The following is a 21,376-nucleotide window of genomic DNA, read 5'->3' as shown; positions in this document are numbered from 1 at the left end:
TACATTCTACAATAGCTGTCTTACTGATGAAGCTGTGTATTTCAGAAAGTGACTAGTGCTTTTAAGGTGAATGGTCCTGTGTTTTCAAAAATTACTGTGCATTTTCCATATATAAATGAGGCCCCTTCTTAAGGTGTGCCAAGCAGAATAGCTAAAAACTTAAGACCCTCCCCCCAAATCAATAATAACTTCTGAAAATTTAGGCTGAAAGGTTCTCCAATTAAAGTTGAAGCTTTTGTCAAGGTTACCACAAAGGCTCTTGCATCCGATGAAGTGAGCTGTAGCTCACGAAAGCTTATCCTCAAATAAATTTGTTAGTCTCTAAGGTTCCACAAGTACTCCTTTTGTTTTTGCGAATACAGACTAACAGGGCTGCTACTCTGAAACCACAAAGGCTTTGACATTCAAGGAATCTGCATATTTTAGCAGAAGTTCCTTTTTGTTTTGACTTGGTTGGCCTTTTTTAAAGTTGCTTGTGATGATGGGAGTCAGTAATCTAATTATCAGAGACCCAACCATCTTATCTTGGAGGCATTTTGGCAAAGAGCGAGTTTTCTAGGAGATCTGATATTAAAGCATATCCTTGGTCAAAGCTAAGTGCTCCCGTCCGTTAATTTTAATGATTTGAAGCAAATTAAGGTTATTTAATGGCTTTTGATTGACCTGAAAGGGTATTTTTGTGGTACAAAAGAAGCACATATCTGGATACTCTTTATCTTCTATTGCAGGCAGGCTGGAGATGCCACCAATGAAGACATATCAATATATACTTAAACATTTGGCATGCAGACATCCTGTTTCAAATTTGTGTGTAGCCTGAGTCTTATTTCTTCTTAAGAAAGCAATTCTTTCATTTTTAAAAATGAGGAAACGTGATATATCATTAGCAAAACTTATGGGAAAAACTTTCAGTATTTATTGAGCAGATGTAAGAAGTCTGCAGTAAATTTTGGACATTGCTTTCTTTAACATGGAAGGGTGCGTGCTGGCAATCCATTAGACAGAGAATTATGTTTTACATCAAACAAGATGCTTGGGTTGGAGGAAAGCTGTTGCCTCAGAAGATGCCAGCAGCAGAATTTTTTTTTTCAAAGTATCCAGAGAATGTGTTTTTATTTGTAATCTAGTAATATTGCGGGGCTCAAGAGAGCTTATTACTAACCTTGATAACAAGAAAGTTAAAACTGGTTATTAAGGGAATTGCTAGGACACATCTCCCCGAGGAATTTAATAATGGGAGATGGCATAATGGATTTTTGTCTTTTCATTGTTGTTACATGCAAATGTAAAAATGTAAGAAATCAGGAAGTACAGATATTATTGTCCTGATCTCTCTCTGCTGGGATTGGCCTATTCATCTTTATTGTGGGCTTTTCTGTTTTTTGTTTTTGAGACCAAAAATCCTAAACAGTGACATAAGTTAGTTTCCTACCTGACCGGCAGTGCCAGGAATTGAACCATCAAATTCTTTTAAACTTTGTACGTTACATCTGAGTCACTGAAATGGCTTGAAGTCAAAGGGCGGTTGTTTTTCTGAATGTGTATCTTTTAAATCTACAGAATGGATATTACCATTTGCAGCTTTTAATTAGAGGGCAATAACAAGCTGTGAACTGAATGTACATAAAATTAGTGTTTCAAAAAAAAGTTAAAAAGCAAGGAAACGATACTTCATTTTCTAAATTAATCATAATTTAAATAGATACTCTCTAAAGAGCAAGAAGAGTTGGTTATGGATGTTTTTGACTGATGAAAAGATTGAAAAATAAGAAACACAGTTAAATTGCCAAAAAATTGAAGCATGATTAGTAGGATTTTGTTGGCAAATAAATAGGAGGAAGGTAATATTTTCCTTTAGTGAGCAAAGAAGCCAAAGACAATTGTTTCTTCCTAGAGCAGCTGGAATAATCTACACATTTAACTGTTAGAGGAAGAAAAGATTTTTTTTTTCCTATTGATATTGTCTTTCCTAAATACTTGAATTTAGTATGTTGCTTGCAAAGTCCTTGTCTGTAAAACTGAAGTGGGCAAGGTAGTTTCTTTTAATGTCATTGAAACCATTTTTCTTTATGGATCACTGTGTGTGTTTCTCTCTTTTTGTCTCTGATCTAATCTCTCATTTTATAGCATTCATAAGTATGCTACTTGCTACACAGATGAGGTTTTTCTTCTGAGTTTATAACTTGGGTGACCAGACAGCAAGTGTGAAAAATTGGGACGGGGGTGGGGGGTAATAGGAGCCTATATAAGAAAAAGCCCCCAAAATTGGGACTGTCCCTAAAAAATTGGGACATCTGGTCACTCTATTTATAACCTAAATTTTAGACTCAAGACTGGCAAACAGCAGGGACGGAATGGGGAGGTTAAGAAGGACCACTGTTCTTGATTCTGTGTGGATTTTATTATTTTGGTCTTCTTTTTTTCGGGGGGGGGGAGTGTTAAGAATTAATACATAGTAGACTTGATGGAAATCTTTTAAATGTTTGAAGACACAACAAGAAAATTATGGCAAACTATTGTGCTAAAACCTATCCCCCTGACAGAGCTTGTTCGTTTCCACTGATCTCAAACAAGCTAATACAAAACTGTGGACACTTCAAGGGAGAACTTAACCGTTCAGTTACAGAGCTGAAGAAGAGCTCTGTGTAAGCTTGAAAGCTTTCTCTCACCAACAGAAGTTGGTCTCATAAAACACATTACTTCATTGTCTCTCTCATATCCTGGGAGCGATACCACTACATACAGTTACTTCCCTGTACACTTTGGATTGTGTTACTGTATTATTTAAAATATTTGTCTAAAACAGGACCTCTTGCTTCCTGATTCCATCTGCTTCTGCTACTTCTATCCCCACCTGCAATCAGTCTTTCCGCAGCTATGTCATAACTGGTGTCTGCTTGTAGGACTATGATGTACAAATAGAGATTTGTACCTTCAGATGAGATTAAAGCAGGAGACGCAGATGAACTCTCCTTGCTTTACCCTCAGTAGCAAAGAGTAAAAGGGAAAAACATAGAAAACATCTATGAGCAGATTTGTTTTAAGTCGCAGGTTCAATATTTTCCATAAGACACTGCTGGCTCTTTGGTGTATTAGAGGGTGATGTGAGAGGGGCATTGTGGGATTGTTCCCTACAGTATAACTGGCTAGTGTTTCATTGTCAAGATTTAATCGTCTGAAGTGATTGTGCTGCCATCATTACCCTTTGAAGATTATTCTTATACTCTGTCAAAACCTTTCCATTTCTTGGTTTCTTGTGCCACCCTAAATAATTGTTCTCTCTTCACTGTTTACACCCTGCAAATACTTGCAGATAGATCTGTTCCATCTGAGTCATTGCTTTGCCGTATACTGTATAAAGAAGTGTGATCAACGGGTAAGGTTCTAGACACAAATTATCCATATACATAGGTTTCCGTATAACGAAAAGAGACTATGCTTTGTGTACCATCTTAAACAGAATTTTTTAAATATTTATTAGATGCAGAATGCTTTTAGAAAATAAGATTATGCTGAAAATGTACTGATCCCCCTGGATGCTGAGAGAGAAAAGAGATGGACCCTAATTCTGCAAACATTTATGTAAGTGCTTAAATTTAAGCACATGAGTAGTCCTGTGCATATATGTCGTGCGGGACTGGGCCTATAATCAACACGTATGTAAACATGTTTATCTCGCAGGCTCCTAAAGCATATTCCAAACATATTGGGATACAAAGTAATAAGTTCAGCCACTTCTGTGTGGGTTGTAATAGCTGTTCATTGCTATGCAATAGTTTTAAGACTTTACCCAATTGAAACTGTAGGACAATTTACATAATGAGAAGGCAATTACCAGAGTTGAAATTTAGCCAGGACATTCCAGGGTTAACACCCAACTTTTTCAAAATGTGCCATTGGACCTTTAATTATGAGGTTAAAACCTTGGTTTTATGACTCATCTGAAAAACAGCATTTCCAGTATAACTGTCCCCTAGGCCTAGGCAACATGCTTGAGCATTGGTTCATGATTTACTCAGGGGAAATAGTGCCACCTAATGAAAGACGGCTGCTTATTGTAGTGCCCTGGCTTTTCCCTTTTGTTTCCCATCCAAGTAGTGATCACAATGCTACTTAAGTTGTGATAAAATCACAGTCCAGGAGGGATGCTGCAGATATGAGGCACTTTTAATATAGAATGCAACGGACTTTGAACTCCTTTCATTCATCAGGTTTTATATAGATCAAGTATACAAACTCCTTACTCTGCTAGACACTGAACATAATGGATTGAACAGAGACACTGAATTTATGGCTTATTACAACAATCTGTAACCCACTAAGGGCTAGTCTATACCGGCAACGCTAAAGCCCTGCCGCGGCTTGTGTGGTCACGGCGCAGTACTGGGAGAGAGCTCTCCCGGTTCTCTAAAAAAGCCACCTCCACGAGGGGCGCAGCTCCCAGCGCTGGGGCACTGTCTACACTGGCCCTTTACAGTGCTGAAACTTGCAGTGCTCAGGGGGCTGTTTTTTCACACCCCTGAGCCAGAAAGTTGCAGCGCTGTAAATTGCCAGTGTAGACCTGCCCTAACCCCCTCTTTTGTCCTATGACTGCAGAGGTGTTAACAGGCCACTCGACCATGAATACTCTCTTACAATATGTGCTAACTACTTTATGCTAAACAATCTGTTCCACCTTGCATTTTGCTGTGATGCTAGGAAGCATGTTTCCCAGACCTGAAGAAGAGCCCTGTGTGGCTCAAAAGTTTGTCTCTTGCCATCAGAAAGTTGGTCCAGTAAGATGATCTGATTGCACTCATCTTGTCTCTCTAATACACACACACATTTTTATCATAAGTATAAGCTTTGGTTAAAATAAATGCAGACTCATATATTTATGTTATTACGGTGGTCATCAGAGGATAACAATGTTATTGTTAGTCTCTAAGGTGCCACAAGTACTCCTTTTCTTTTTGCGAATACAGACTAACACGGCTGTTCCTCTGAAAAATGTTATTTCAGGAATGCAATGGAAACATAATCAATGTGATGTGGAGCAGGCTAGAGAGTTGAAACAGAGAAGAGCCCTTTAGTTCACACTCTGTCTGGATTTGGCCTGCGTTCCGCCTGTTGACTATCCCTGGTCTAGGCCTTCACTATTTTGTGGCTCTTCCATCAGGATATCTTATTTTTTAACTTATGTTTCTTAAAATGTATGTACACAGCAACTGAAAAGAAGTGCCTATCGATTGCTCTAGGTGCTTGACAGTGCCTTAGAAATGGACAGCTCCTAAATCACCCTTCAGTCATTTAACATAAGAACCATAGTTTCTGGTTCCCTCCCAGCCAGATAAAACAACTGACTCATTTTGGGGAGACCCTGGTTCATTGCTTGTCCAGCAGCCTAAGTGTTTTTCTTACTCCTCACTCTCCCTCTTGGGGAAGCACATGGTTATTGCTGCTTTGTCCTGGGCTGGTCTCCAGGTTCATCCTTCTTAACTTGTGTTTTTTAAATAGCCCCAAGGATATGCACACTTGGAGCAAATGCAGCCAAATGGAAGTCTCTGGGACACATTTGGCAGTGACCGATGTGCTGAAGTTATAAACTGGATGAAAGTTGGTTAGAAAATGAATATAAGCAGTGAAGTAACGTAACTTGTACCCTTCTGGCATTTAATGTGCCCGAGTTTCTGCTGGCATAACTCGGCTAAGTCAAATGGAGTTCTGCCAGCAGCAGATTTGGCCCTAATTGTGCAAAATGAGTGTAACCTCTGTTCTATGTAGGCTGTGGGAGAAGTGTGATGAGTAGGGTATTTGTAGCAGCAAAATTAGGTACCAGGATCCTATACTGTAAATTAGAGACCTGCTTCACATTGTTTTATATTATCTCTAATACCCCTAGGCCCAAATTTCTGTCTATGGCACTTATTTTGCACACCTGCTGAATGCAAAATTACTGCAGGTTATGCCCTTCTGCCTCTTTCACCTGTCTTCTGACTAACTTACACCACTATTTACAAACCAGTGAATTTGGCCCTCAAATGCTGCATGTGGCTGCTATGTGAAGTGTTGTTCAGGAGAATGTTCTAATGTATTCACGAGTATTTAGAGCTCCATTTCCACACCTTTTATGGCGAGTTGAACTGAAGAAGGGTTGCACCTTAGCCAGTCTCTGCTATAAAGCAGGTCCTCAGTGGCCCTTAACTGGGGTGATCACCCATCCCAAATTGGACGGGACAGTCCCAAAATTCAGACTTCAAGTCCGTGTCCTGGGCTGAATAACTTCGGGACAGCAATTGTCTTGGATTCCCTGCAGCGCCACCCTATGCCTGCCCGAGGCTCAGTCTCTTCTCGTGGCGGGGAGGGCTGAAGTGGGCAGGTGGGGGAGTCTGGGGCTCCCCACAGTGTCCTGGGCTCCCTGGGCAGCGCAGCTCTTACTGTGGCCCAGCTCTGGCTTCCACCTGGGTCAGAGGGTGGGGTCTCGGTGGGGAAGAGGAAGGGTAGGGGGCAGGGTCATGGGGGGGCAGCGGGGCTCCTCCTTGAGTCCTGCTTTCACCTTTTGAAAAGGCAGCTGTTCTATCCTAAACCAGCAGTCTGAATTGTTTAGGGTGGGTTTAAAAATTCAACCTGGCCCAAATGCCAGAATTACACACAGATGTCTAAGAGTAGGCAGCTAGCCCACATCATCCTTCAGAACGGATAGGGCAAATTTCAGCTGGCTGTTAAACCCTTTTGTCCTATGTCTGCCAGGTGTCAATCATACTTTGAGTAACTGCTGATAATGAGGTAAACCTAGCCATAGTGGCGAGTAAACTGCTTTAAGCACTGGTACGCAGGGACCCATTCCTGACATCAGTTCAGTTCCCTAGTTGTTTGCATGTGAATGTGACATTGCCTCTTTTTTGGGACCCTGTTGGAACAAACGGGATCTGTCCGCTATATCCGGGGTCGGGCAGGAGAAGACAAGAGCATGTTTGTCATGGGGCAGCTGAACCAGAGCTTTGTCCCCCCGATGGCTTGTTAAAAGGAGCAGAACGGATTGTAAAATCAAGCTCTCATTGAGGTTAAGGTTTCATTAGAATTAATTATCCAAGCAAACGGTGCCATATTTGTACGTACCGTCTGGATGCCATTATTTACTCATTTTAATAGGATCGTCCCTTAGCAGACTTTTGTGTTAATTCTTGCACCCATGTGGTCCTTCAGATCTGACGTGTCACGCCGATGTAATTAGGCTTGCGCAGATGTTTACTCATGTGGTATCTTGTGCTGGAAGATCTACATGCATACAGGACAGCTGAGCACAGTTTTTTATTTATTTATTTTTAAACACTTTTTTTTTTTTTTTTTTTTTTTGCAGGAGATGGTGACGGTATTGAACATTCTGGGAAATGTTAAAGTCAATAAACATAAGGTTAAACTTGTCGGTACCAGAATAAATCATTAATGTCTGTAATAGTTTTCTTCTTCTGTCTGTCTGAGAGCTTTTATGATGATGAGCTAAGCAGTTAAACCAAAGTATTCATATTCATTACGGTTCTCACACTTGGACTTAATCTATCTTTCCCCCTTCTTTTTGTTTTCTTTTTAGAAAGTCCACCGGCAGCGATGTCCAGAAATGGGTATTTTTTTGAAGAGACTGGCAAGTATAATTTTCTTTTCTACTAATCTGTTGCATGTTATATTGCATATAAAAGAAACTACCACAGTGACCTAGCTGTATCAGTACAAAAATAATTAGGTTGATTTTGAAGATGGGAGTATCAAATCCATTTCACTTATAACCTAAGCTGGCTTTGAACCCAAGTTTGTATGGGTGAAAGGAATGTTGTGTATAGGTCTCATGCTACAAATAGTCCGTACAATCAAGTCCCATAGATGCTAATGCCTTACTGCTTTGAATATCTGTATCTTCAGATTTTCGGTGTTTCATTGTCTTGTTCTGTTTCAGGGTGTTCTCTGTTCCCTTGATATACCAGATTCAGCATGGCCAGTATCCAGGGGTCACTCTAGCTATAGGCAAACTAGGCAGCTGCCTAGGGTGGTAGATTTCTGGGACAGTAGACTTCCCCCATCTGGCACAGCTGAGAGCTTGGTGTATGTTGTGACCCCTCTTTCCTTCCCCCCCACCCCCCGGCACTACAACTGTCCAGCTCTCTGGGGCTAGCCTCCCATTGTAGGGCTGCTCAGGCTGGGGCCAGGCTCCCTTGGGAGAAGATATTGGGGCTTTGTCCCCTATCTGGGCAGTCTTATAGCAGCAGAGGCCTGGAGTGGGAGGCGCATTGGGAGCGACTTGTGCCCTCCTCAGGGAAACCAGCACTAGCTCAGAGGTAGTGGAGAGGCCTGCATGCGCCTGCAGTTTCCACACCAGATAAGCTTTCCACCCTGGGTCCCTTCCTCAGCAGCGGCGGCAGCAACGGATGCGGCTGACAGGGCTGCCCAGCAGAGCTCGGTGGCCACAAGTTGGGGCTCTGAGGAGCAGGAAGTGGCCCCCAGCCAGGCTGGTGGGGAAGCACTCCTACCCCCTCCCCAGATGCTCCCCACCACCAAGGCAGGTAACATGGCAGTGGCAGCTCAGACGCTGAGTGGCTCGGAGTTGCTCTTGGCAGCACCACAAGAGCTTGCTGTGGCTTCGGCCTCAAGCACAGGGACCTGCCCAGCTCAGTGTCCGTATCCAGCCCGGACCTGCTGTCCCTCTTCCATCCCTGGTGGGCCCTGCTGCCCCTCTGGACTCTCCTTGCAGCCGCTGCTTCCACTCCACCATGTCTGGGCTCTCGAGGTGCTGCCCCCACACAGGCTAGGAGCCCAACAGCTAGGAGCTCCTCTGGAAAGATGCAGGGAAGGGCGGACTGTAGGGGATGCTAAGGGCCAGGTGGAGGGTGCAGGCTGACATGGGCTGGGGATACAGAGGGCATAGGGCTGGATGTGGGACTGAAGGTGTGGGGCTGTGCTTGGGGCTCCTGGGTACAGCGACCCCTCATTCTGCCAGTGGGAAGGAGCCCATCACCCGCTCTGCAAGGGAGATGAGTGCCCCCAGTCTGAGTGGCTTCGTGGGGGCCCTTTGGGTGTGAGCTGTTACTTGCCAGTGTGTGGGTCCCTTTGTGGTTGAACTGAGTATTTCCTGGGGTACTGAGCTGGGGCCCGCTCCGCTCTTGAGCCCCAGGCAGCTGGTGCCAACCTGCCTGGAAAGGGCCATTGGGAAGGCTGGCCCTATCTGGGAGTATTGGCCACCCAAGGAGCGGGCCTTGGCCACTTGCAGGCCCTAGAGCAGAACCTGGGGGACTTTCATCCTGGCCTGGCCAAGCTCAGCCCGCCTAGGTGTCACTGTTCCCACCCTGCAGGGTCTGTCACTGAGGCCCAAGGGCCTCTGCAGGCCCAGGCCCAGGTCTGCCCCATCAGCCTCCATCCCAGCTGCGCGGCTTGTGGGGGTGGCCGGGTGGCAGCAGCCGGGGAGGCAGAGGTGAGCGTTTCACCTCCTGGAAGGAAAAAGAAGAGCACCTTCCCCAGTGCCAGCAGTACGTCCCCTTTCAGAGCATTCAGCTTTCAGCAGTAGCAACAGATGCCAAGGGCTCTAAGCTTCTTTCTCCAGATGCCAAAAACAGAGACTTTTCTGGGATTTTGTTAAGACTCCAGAACTTTTTAGTTCATCTGCTACTTTCAGCAATCTTCAAGAGTGGGAGGCAGGCTCCCAGCAGTTTGTTCTCCAGATGGCCCATGGGCACCTTGAACACACCATGTCCTGTCCGTTCTTTTTGTACTACGCTGTTAACTAATCTCCTCCATCCATAGGGGATACTTTCCAGCTCTAAGAAATCCAAGGACTTGAGCTAATCATGCAGACTCTTCTTTTCCCATTGTTTTGTTTCTCTGGTTTTGCTTGCACGTGGTTCTTTTAATGCTCTTATTATATTGCATCCTGGCTGATTATAATTGTAAAGGTGGTGGATCTTTTTTGTTACTTTGCCCTTAAACCTCCTGTCAGTCATTTTCCTTCTAGCTTTACAGTTATAAAATCTGACCTTTTTAAAAAGTTCACTGTTGCTGCTAATCCTAGATGAATCACCTTCTTCTCTGTGCTAATTGTGATGTGATCACAATGAACCTCCTGCACAGAATTTAGGAAGAATAATCATCACAGCACTTATCTAGAGTTTTACAAGCATTAATCCTTGCATCACCCCGTGTGTGAACTCCTTATGCTTAACAATCTAACCTTTTATTGCCCACTTCATTTTAAGTGGTCTCTGAAAGCATGTGCGAACCTCTTACGTTTAACAATCTGACCTACCTTCTATTTAGCTCATGGGCTCTTGTTACCTTCCCCAGACCTGAGGACCCACTCTGTGAAGCTCAAAACCTTGTCCCTTCCACCAGCTGAAGTTGGTCCAATTAAAGATATTAATTCACCTTACTGTGTCTCTTCTCATCACCTTGTGAGGGAGGAAAGATTTGTTAGCCCCCTTTCATGTTTGGGGAAACAGAGGTGTACAGAAGTTAAATGACTTGCCCAGAAACTCAGGCAGAGTCCGAACTACAACTCAATTTAGAGAAAGCAATATTGGAATTCCTTAGCCCGCTTCCTCCCTCTAAAGTGAGCCACCTTTCCATTTAATATAAATGGCTTTGTAAAGCAAGCGCATCATTTTAAATTGCTTCTTCAGACCATGCCCCAATGTGTCACTCGACCAGTTAATACTGACATAGCTAAAGTTGCCCGTTGTTGTCATTCCAGCAGCTTCCTTTACTTCTTTCAATATGTTAAGGACCTTTTTGTTGCGCTGTGCTGGAGCAATACTTTGGAATTCGTGTTTTTTGTTACTTAGATTTCATAACCATGAGCTGGAACATAAATTGTTATCTCCATCCTGGAATGATTGTTGATAGTATCTCTAGGTATAATTGCAGTCTTTTCCTTCCGCGTTCCCAAGCCCTTCAACATTGTCTTTTAATTAGGGATAACAATATCTCGTTGGCTTATGGTTTATCTCACCTCATCTTTAAGATACCGATCTGAGAAATTGATAGTCTCTCTTGCCAACCCAAATATTTCTGCTCTTCCCTTCTAGGTTTTAATTTTTTTTAAAAAAATGAAAACATTAATATTCTTTATTTTAGCAGTACAGCAACTGTTAGCTCTATTGAGTTGAAACCCTAATTTTGCTTTGATCTATAGGCCTTTACCATGGGAAGAGTAATACTTTCTAACAGATTCTTCCCTTGGGTCTTTGATATTCCCAACTTCCAATAATTTCTCCAGCACCTTTTATCGCTTTTGTAGCCATCTGCTCCTGTCTAGTACTTTGGAACCCATCCTTCATTGAGGTTTGTACATTCTGTGGTCCTGCATGTTGACTGGGAGAATTTCAAAGAAAACTACTGCCGAGACCTTGGATTAAGTATCATTGGGGGGTGTGCATGAGAAACAAGGAAAAAATATTCTTCAGAAGTTTTAACTAGTAGCTTTGCAGAGTCAAGAGCAAGCTGGCAACATGAGAAATAAATTCCAATTTTCTCATCAAAGTACAGTATGCTGGTATCGAGCAGTAACATTGTGTTTTGACTTGTATACTAAATTGAGCAGATTTAATGGACATTAATAAAAATCTCCCTTGCTAGTAAAATACTTTTTTTTTTTTTTACATGATCATTGCTGTTGCATTGCCTTTTTTCTTTTCCTTTCCTTTTTGCCATAGATGTCAGTATTTTTTTTCCCTAATCTGGCAAATAGCAACAGTGTTTGACACAGATTGTGCTTTTGAGTTGACCAGTTGGTATCCTGAATGAGATTTCGTGTCAATTAGAGTCTTTCCTGGCAATTTTAAATGACTGTTTGAGTGACTGTAAAGACTAAGTCCAAATCTGAAGATAATTAGAATCTTGATGATATGCAGCTCTGCAAGCAGTGTTCAGAATAACTCATTAAGCTAGTTATCTGCTCATTGTTAAAAGGTGTACAGATACCTAAACTTTCACTGTAAGCAGATTAGTTCTAACAGAATTAGTATTAGTAGAATATAATTCTATTTGCCAGCATTATTAACTTTTTAAATGATCAGGCAATATGTGCTGATACTGCATCTTCATTTTATCTGAAGAGAATCTTGTTTTAATTGTGCGTGGTTATAAATCCTAAAAGAAACCCTAGCAATTCTACGCAATAACTGAAACCTGGCATTGTTTTAAAGCTGGCTCAGCAAGTACTTCAATACAAGTTTCACCTTCCAGACTGAATCTTATTGTTTGCTCTGCTGATTTATTAATTGGTTTTGCTGGCACAATAAATTGCAGTTCTGCTGGAGGGACATGCCTGGCTGGGGATGTTTGGACATATTTTATCTAGTTGTTGGTTGTTGTGTTTTCGGTTTTGTATTTAAATTTGGAATGTGTGTCATGGTTTTGCTTTTTAAAAAATTTGTAGTTTTTATCTAACCATGAAATTTAATCTAAATGTGTCACTGAAATGAATCCTTTCACAATGGGAATTGAATTTTCAGGGTACAATGTCTGTTTGCCAGCCGCGAATGCACCACAACTGCTGATGACGACAAGCCAGAAATCAGCTTGCGTGTCTTGCTACAGATTTTTATTTCTAGGGCCTATTACTAAGATAGCTATAAATTAAAATGAAGGTTTCTAATTTAGCGGCTTGAAGTACAGAGCTGAAACTTTGCACACTGCTGTGTTTAAACCCCCTCCCCCATTGATTACTTATATTAATTACAAGACGACTTAGATAACTAGCTGTATAATAGAATACTGGAATGTATTCAGAGGAGCCTTTTTTCTTTTGTAGTAGCAATCAGTTTGCTTCAAGTCTGTTATGAATTATTATTAAGGCAGCAGGGAAAACTTTGTATTTCCATCTGGCTTGTTTTATGACCAAACACCCCCCCGCAATAGGGTTGGAAATCATGGCTGTACAGTAGTAAAGAAAAACCATTAATCCCAAGACAGTATCTCGTACGCCTCCTTGTTAAAATAGCTATCTTCAAACCCGTGGGAAATAGTGCCTTCCCTAATTCTCTTTTCCATTTTCCCCAAGTGGCTGTGAGTCATGGGGATTGGCAGACAGAGCCCATTACCTCTGGAGCGAAGAGAGCCCTGAGATGGAAGTAAAATGCTGCTTCTTTAACTCAACACTGACGTTGTCTAAAGGGCTTCCCCAGTCCAGAGGTCCATTTAGCATAGTTACCTGTTAGGGGTTTGTTGTCGTTCATTTTCTAATAAGTTAAATTGGCACAGAGCTGCTAGGGAAGGTCTCAACCCATGACGCTTAAGTAAAGCTTAACATTCTAGTAAAGAAAAGTTTTAAACGTTTGTTCTTTTAAGATCAGCAGATGCAGTTGTAAACACAATCATTAACTTTTTTTTATGCCTTTTATTAATCTCCCCCATACTGCTTTAATGTTTTAAGTCCTAGTTCCTGTGGGGAGTCAGCTGGAAAAATAACATTTCTCTTTACGGCTGCTGGGTAGAATGCCAGAAGTATTTTTCATTATCCTCCATTATCATGACAAAGGGTGTGGTGAGTACAATTTGTAGCTTGATTTGACAAAATTTTCCTGACAATTTTGCAGACTTTGTTTCAACTGGAAATGAATCAGAAAGAAAGGATTGATTTTATTTATTTATTTATGTATTTAATTTACCTGTATGTCTCCCGTTGGAAGTAAGATACAAATGGACAGTTTTGATCACCCTGCCTTGAAGGAAAAAGCCTCTTCTCCATGCTTTGGGTTCCTGTGGTGATAGCTGACTCAGAAATTGCACTTATGCATTACCTTTGTTTTGGAAGTGGGTGGTCATGTGTAAGTGTGCATGTTAAACATAATGACGGCATTTTAAGTAAGTGTGTGTGTGAGAGAGAGAGGTTTTTTTACAAACTTTGTTTCTGGAATGCAGTGAATATACACATGTTACCAATTCCCTCTATTTTGTAAAGTAAATTCTTCCCTGTCTGTAAAGTCCTTTGATTATTCTCCCACTAATATTTACAAAGCAGAAAGCTCCCTACCCGTTGGAGGCAATGCTGAGCCTGTATATTTTTGTAATCCCGTTTTCAGTGTGGAGATGCAGGACATGACACTCCATAGTTAAAGTTGAGTTCCATATGGCACTTTAAACCAGGGATTCATTCTCTTTTGTTTTGTATGAAAAATACACTGTCGTCTCCCTGAATTTACAGCAGTCATTCTCCAAGCAGTCAAATTTTCTGAGCCTTTACAAGTAAATTTGTTAATTACTCTGAGCTAAAATTAATTAAAAATTGGGTCCTTTAAGCAGTTTAGCATCTGTGTCGGTCTTTTTTCTTTGTCCTGAATGGCACAAAGGGAAAAAATATGGAGTAGCAAAAGAACTGTCTTTAAAAATCAGTTTAATCTAATCTGAGACCATAAACACTAAAATGTCTTTAACCATGTGATGATGGTGGGCATCACTATGGGGCAGAGTTAAGTTTGTTTAGGTACCTTTAACTATGCATTTCTTAACTTTTTATAACATGTCTGGGTTTTAAGTGTAACTTTAACTTTAACTCTGAATTCCCTGCATTAACAGTGCTTGGTTTTAGGATGAGTTTAATGAGTTTTACCTTAAATTATTAGGGTTGCCAACTTTTTGGTTGGATGAATTCCCGGAGATTTCATCATGACAATCTTTAATTAAAAGATTAATCTTTAATTCCTGGAGACTCCAGGACAATCCTGCAAGGTTGGCAACCGTATTAAAGTTATTGATGCATACTTTCAACCTTACCTCCATTTTAACATAGCTGTCATGTGGGAATAATAGGGATCTGTCCATGAGGGCAGAAACACGCTTCACAACCATTTTTGTATTGTAACAAACTTGGTTCAGTTTAGGCCTTTTTATTATCAACCATACTAACAGAAACTATGCTGTAGCCTAACTGAACTGATCAGCATGTGTAAGGGTTACAGTTTGAAACCCTAAAAACAGGGCCAATGGTTTGATTTATTTATTTTTTTTTTTTGGTTTGTTCAATGAATTGGAATCTATGATGAACGTGTCCCAAGGAGTGATGTTGGAGAGAAACCATCCCTATTTTGGGGGAAAAACCAATCTGGGTTGCTAAATTAAAACGGGAATGGAGTTCAATATTTGGCCGCATTACCACAAAGACTAGTTTGCCAAATCAACAAAGAGGGCCTATCCTGTATTTTGCAGTCCATGCTGTATGCCTAGAAACAAATGTACAAAGCAATCTGAAATTTAACAGGGCAACTTTCAGTATTGCCAGCCTCAAGTGCTCAAAAATTATCCAGGCCTCCCAAAATCTTGAGTGGCTTCAGAACAACCCCAAAAGTATTGTATTGGTCTTCTGGTTTTTAAGTCTGTAGCATTTCCATTTCTTCAAGCTTTTTCTCCAAACCACAAGGGCTAGAAGCTTATTTTAAAAAAAAACAACAAAAAACAACACTGAAATTCTTATGTAATTGCATGAATGCAGGAGCTGATGTCTTAAGAAAAACGCCATTTATCGTAAGACTTGAAATTAAATTATCAGAGTGGGGATCATCAAGCTTGAGTTGCTAGTTGAACACCAGTGCTTATAAACACTGTGCTGTTACATTTTTTTGTTTTGTTTTCAGGGTTATATTTTTAAGATTTACATTGCTTGGAATGCTTGAGGGTAAAATGTAACTTGAAAGGGATTTTTCAATAATTGGCCTCATATTCATGGCATTAGCATATTGAGCATGTGAATGCCACCCGAAAACAAAACCAGTCATAATTTTACAGGTCCTGTGTAGATATTGACTATATAACTTTTGTTTACAGTTTATCAATTTTTTTGTCTCCCAGTTTCTCTTCTTTCCCACCCCCCACAAATATAATGACTAGGGAGAAAGTTTCTTATGTAAACAATATGTCAGTTTTCAAATATAGGGTCACAAAAATCTGTCTTTACTTAGCATCTGTGTTCTCCGTGCAATGCAACATCTAAATCTTGCTACAAGGAGGAATGACTGATCATCCGAAATGCAGTGCTGTTCTCCCTTCGGTGCCATTTGCCTGCTCCAGTTAAGGTTGTTTAGAATTGTGCCCAATACACTGATGGGAATAATAGACGTGTTCACATTAGACGGCCCTTAAATTGCTTGTGCTATTGTGTAGTTCACACACTTGTGGTCCCAACTGCTGATCTCTACAAAGTCCATCATACAGTGTTTTCTGTACTTTTACTTTGTACACCCACTTTTTGAGGACTTTATGTTGAAAGTGGATCTCATTAAATGAGCTATTGTCTAGCCGCACGTATCTCAAATAGGCTGGCATGTAAAATGAAGCAATTATTGATGAGTAGTCTTGTGACAGCGAACCTCTCATAGTGAGAATTTAAGGCTGTGATTTTTTTCAAAGGCACAAAGGACAATTAGGTGCATAATTCCCACTGACTTTCAAAGCATGATTTTCAGTGGGAATTAGGCAACTAGCTGCCCTTTGTGCCTGTGAAAACCTCCCACTAAGTTGGTGCAGTTAGCAGGGATGCTAGCTTTGTTACATAAGAACGGCCATACTGGGTCAGACCAAAGATCCATCTAGCCCAGTCTCCTGACTTCCAACAGTGGCCAGTGCCAGGTGCCCCAGGGGGAATGAAGAAACAGGTAATCGTCAAGTGATCCATCCCCTGTCGCCCATTCCCAACTTCTGGCAAGCAGAGGCTAGGGACACTCTCCCTGCCCATCCTGGCTAATAGCCATTGATGAACTTATCCAGTTCTTGTTTATCATGTTTATTAGATTTCCTATTATTGGCAGGGCTGATTGTGCAGTTAATTATTACGGTCGCCTGACACTTCTGATTGTAAGGCACTGTTTTTTGTTTTTGTTTTTTCCGCAGTTGCTTATAGCATTGCCAAACCTCAATGGATTGGGTTGAAATTTCACATGCAGTGTGTTTGGAAAATTTCAGCCAAAGCAGTTCACTTGTTTCAGAGAATGGAGACAATTCATTGTTTTTTGCCCATGTTCAAAAGTTCAAGTGACCTTTCCTATAAAAGCTTTAGCATCCCCCACGATTTGGAGCATGGACTTGAAATTTGGCAAGGTGTGGCCTATGTCAGGGATGTAACTTTTGCCATCCCCATGAAAAGCTGCACATTTTGGCCAAGTTATAAGCCTTTGAAAAATAGCTGTTTGCACGTGCTCAGTAGAGACTGTTTTTTAGCAGCTAAAATCTCCTAGGATTCCATCCTCACTGAGCAGGCTCCGGTCTCTTACAGCTCCCACTTGTGACCAGGCTGCATGTGCCATCCCTACAGAACTGTGCATTCTCCAGCCAAGGCTAAGGGCCAAAGCAGGACATTTCCCTATAATGGCTGCTCTGTGTTAGGTACTGGAATTGAGAGCAAGTAGCCTTTCTCTGTGCTCTCGGTGACCACCTGTGCTGGTAGCCAGGGAGCATGGAGGAGGAAGCTGTCTGATTTTAATGCAGAGGGATGAAAGCTAGACAAGGAGAAAGGAAGAGGAGTAGATTGGGATCAAGTCTGGTGAGACTGGGACTAGCTGGGCAAGGAGATGGACTGGGAGTTGGAGAGGTGGGTCTGGGAGCCAGGGAGGGGAGAGAGAAACTGGGGCTTGTTTCCATCACCAGCTCCAAGTGGCAAGACTTGGAGCCAGGTGGCTGGGGTGCGGCAGGGAGAGCATTGAGATTGGACAAGGATCGGGGCAGGGGGAGTGGGGGGATTGGAACTGGCTGGACGAGGAGACTGGGACTAGGAAACGGGGGGGGGGGGAGGGAATGTGGGCAGGAGGAGGGATGATGAACCTGACAAGGAGCCGGCATGCTCAGGGAGAATTGGGACTGGCTGGGTAAGGAGACTGAGACAGGATGCAGGGAGGGGAAGAGACTGGGAATGGAAGGGAAGATTTGGACTTGGACTTGGACAGTAAGCCCAGAGCAGAACCTGGGCCTGGCTGGGCTGGGAGACTAGGGCTGGGATGAGAAGCCTGAGGAGTGGAGACTAGGAGATGGAGTCAATGTTGGGGAAGAGACAGGACTGGGAACTGGACAGGTTAGAAAGGATGGGGCAGAAGGAGTTAAATTTGGGATAGGCACAAGAGTGTGTGACCCCCTAGAGCACACCCTCTCCAGAGCCTGGAATGGAACCCCTGGTTCCTGAGCCTGATTGTTCTTCTGCTGTCAGCAAGTATCTGTGAAATCCCCTGGCAAAATTGTGTATATCGTTCTCCTCTCGTGCTGATCCACATAGAGGACGACAACCTACTATTGCTGTCAACCTTGCTGGTTACCAATATGGGTGTCCTTATGATGCCACACACAGGGATTTTTTTTATTTTGCTTTTTAAAATCCTAGAAAATTGCACCCAAAAATGACATTACAAGAACAGTACTAAGATAGGAAAGACAAGCAGTCAAAACTTAGGACATGGCAGAATTAAGGATTCTTGTGCAACCTTAATCCAGCCCCCGTGTGCGTATGTGTTCTGATACAATTCTTAATTACGTGACCGGATAACTGCATGATCACATGCTATTTTTCCCATAGGACCCCAGACTTTTCACATGTAGTCATTAACACTGACCCGAGGTCTCATTTGCAGAAGGGCTGAGCACTCGCAAGTAAAGTCAATGGGAGCTGTACTTTAAACACGTGAAGTGCTGTATAATGCTAAGTACTGTGAAAAATCAAATCCTAGGTGTCTGAAATTGGGTACTCAAAATTTAGTGGAGATTTTTTACCTTTCTCTGTGTCCCTCAGTTTCCGAGCTCCCCATCTGTCAAATGGGGATAGCACCTCCCCCCCGGCCTCCCAGGGGTGTTGTGAAGATAAATTAATTTATGTCTGTGGAGCACTTGGCTACTATACTGATGAGCACCATGGAAAAGCCCATGAGGAAAACAACAATTCTGTCTTCAGAGCAGAGTTTGAATAGTGTGCAGTAAATAGGCCCTGAGGCCATACGTTGAACAATGAGGCGAAAACAAAATATTGAATAGGCACTCATTTAGGGAGCACCACCCATCCTGTGCTCTGAATGAGGCAGGGGTCCTGTGGGGGATAGATAGCATGTGATCATATAATTAAAGACTGTATCATAATGCATACCTACCAGGGGGCCAAACTAAGATTACACAGGCATTTCCTAGCTTTGGAGTGTTTGACTTGATTAAGGTTGCAGTGTTCTTTAACGCAGCTTTTTTGTGTGTCTATACAGCCGTAGGCTGAGGAGGCATAAGGACCTCCTAGATCATGAGTTCAGGGGAGAGCAGAGGACAGCAGATTCTCCCACCTTGAGCAAGTGAGCAGCGTGGCGAGGGATGGGCAGAGCTAAGCTGGCACAAGGGCAGCAGTGAATTACTCTCCCTCCAAGGTAGAGAGTAGGAGCCGGGAAGGCATTTGACACAATGGTGATTGAGACCCAATTTCTTTTCTTGCCTCTTTTGGACAAGGACTTTCGTGCCACCTCTTTCACTCCGGGGTTGGAGTGAAGGCTCAGTCAAGCAGTTTTGACAATACTTCAGCTCTACATGGCACTACCTATCTTCAAAGCACGGGCACAGTTATTTTGCTGGTACCGATGGTGTCTCTGATGGAACAATTCAGGAAAAATGATGTAGATCGGTACAAGTGACGTGCTGGGGACTTACTGAAGTTTGTGTCTGACTAGATACTGAACGGTCTGAATCTTATTTCAAGTCCAGGTCAAATTAGATGTAAATGCATTTTATATTTTTGCAGCGAAATCTTCTTCCATTCTTTGTTTGAAAGTGGTGTTGGGTTTTTTTATAGCTTGTGCAAGACACAAAATTGCTTCTCTGTACTGAAGCTTGGTAGGATATTTTCCATTGTGAAAATGTGAATCTCATCGAGGGCAGCGGAAATCTGCACCACCACCACCAAAAATCCCTATCCCTAAACACCGTTAAACAAAAATCAGAACTCCAGGATAATTGAACAGATTCTGCTTCCTCCTGCAGCCTCATATGCATTTTTTACAAACATAGTAGAAACATCACTGGGTCTCCCTTTCAAATCTGGTGCGGGGGAGTGGTTTTGTTTTGGGTTTTTGTTTCCTGTAGCCGTTCGCTCTTGGGACTAAGAGGGACCGGACATCAATCCATGTTCTCCAAATCTTTCTGAACAAGTCTCTCTTATTTCAAACTTGTAAGTAACAGCCAGGCATGGCGTATTAGTTTATCTTTGTTTTCTCAACTTGTGAATTTTCCCTTTGTTAGAGGGAGGTTTATCCCTGTTTTGTTGTAACTTTGAAACTAAGGCTAGAGGGGGTTCCTCTGTGCTCTTTGAATTTTCTGCTACTCTATAAGGTTAACTACCAGCCTAAGTTTGCAGAGGTGATTCTTTTACCTTTTCTTTTTAAATAAAATCCTTCTTTTTAAGAACCTGACTGCTTTTTCCATTGTTCTAAGACCCAGGGGTTTGGGTCTGTAGTCCCTTTGTAACCAGTTGTTGAGGAGATATAGAATCATAGAATCATAGAATATCAGGGTTGGAAGGGACCCCAGAAGGTCATCTAGTCCAACCCCCTGCTCAAAGCAGGACCAATTCCCAGTTAAATCATCCCAGCCAGGGCTTTGTCAAGCCTGACCTTAAAAACCTCTAAGGAAGGAGATTCTACCACCTCCCTAGGTAACGCATTCCAGTGTTTCACCACCCTCTTAGTGAAAAAGTTTTTCCTAATATCCAATCTAAACCTCCCCCACTGCAACTTGAGACCATTACTCCTCGTTCTGTCATCTGCTACCATTGAGAACAGTCTAGAGCCATCCTCTTTGGAACCCCCTTTCAGGTAGTTGAAAGCAGCTATCAAATCCCCCCTCATTCTTCTCTTCTGCAGGCTAAACAATCCCAGCTCCCTCAGCCTCTCCTCATAACTCATGTGTTCCAGTCCCCTAATCATTTTTGTTGCCCTTCGCTGGACTCTCTCCAATTTATCCACATCCTTCTTGAAGTGTGGGGCCCAAAACTGGACACAGTACTCCAGATGAGGCCTCACCAATGTCGAATAGAGGGGAACGATCACGTCCCTCGATCTGCTCGCTATGCCCCTACTTATACATCCCAAAATGCCATTGGCCTTCTTGGCAACAAGGGCACACTGCTGACTCATATCCAGCTTCCCGTCCACTGTCACCCCTAGGTCCTTTTCCGCAGAACTGCTGCCTAGCCATTCGGTCCCTAGTCTGTAGCTGTGCATTGGGTTCTTCCGTCCTAAGTGCAGGACCCTGCACTTATCCTTATTGAACCTCATCAGATTCCTTTTGGCCCAATCTTCCAATTGGTCTAGGTCCTTCTGTATCCTATCCCCTCCCCTCCAGCGTATCTACCACTCCTCCCAGTTTAGTATCATCCGCAAATTTGCTGAGAGTGCAATCCACACCATCCTCCAGA

At 42.5% G+C, this 21,376-nt stretch overlaps 1 protein-coding gene across 4 annotated transcripts in view; it reads left to right on the top strand.

Annotated features, from left to right (window-relative positions):
* SLC4A11 (solute carrier family 4 member 11) overlaps positions 1-21,376 on the top strand; it is a 156,667-nt gene that overhangs the window by 17,158 nt on the left and 118,133 nt on the right. For all 4 annotated transcript variants that reach the window (XM_073342968.1, XM_073342965.1, XM_073342967.1 and 1 more), the window contains exon 2: positions 7,571-7,621. In XM_073342968.1, the coding sequence (XP_073199069.1) occupies positions 7,571-7,621 (51 nt within the window). The remainder of the gene's footprint in view (positions 1-7,570; positions 7,622-21,376) is intronic.

The sequence above is a fragment of the Lepidochelys kempii genome, chromosome 4 (genome assembly GCF_965140265.1).
Source record: "Lepidochelys kempii isolate rLepKem1 chromosome 4, rLepKem1.hap2, whole genome shotgun sequence".
In the NCBI taxonomy this organism is placed as follows: domain Eukaryota; kingdom Metazoa; phylum Chordata; order Testudines; family Cheloniidae; genus Lepidochelys; species Lepidochelys kempii.
This window is presented reverse-complemented; position numbering and strand designations above follow the sequence as displayed.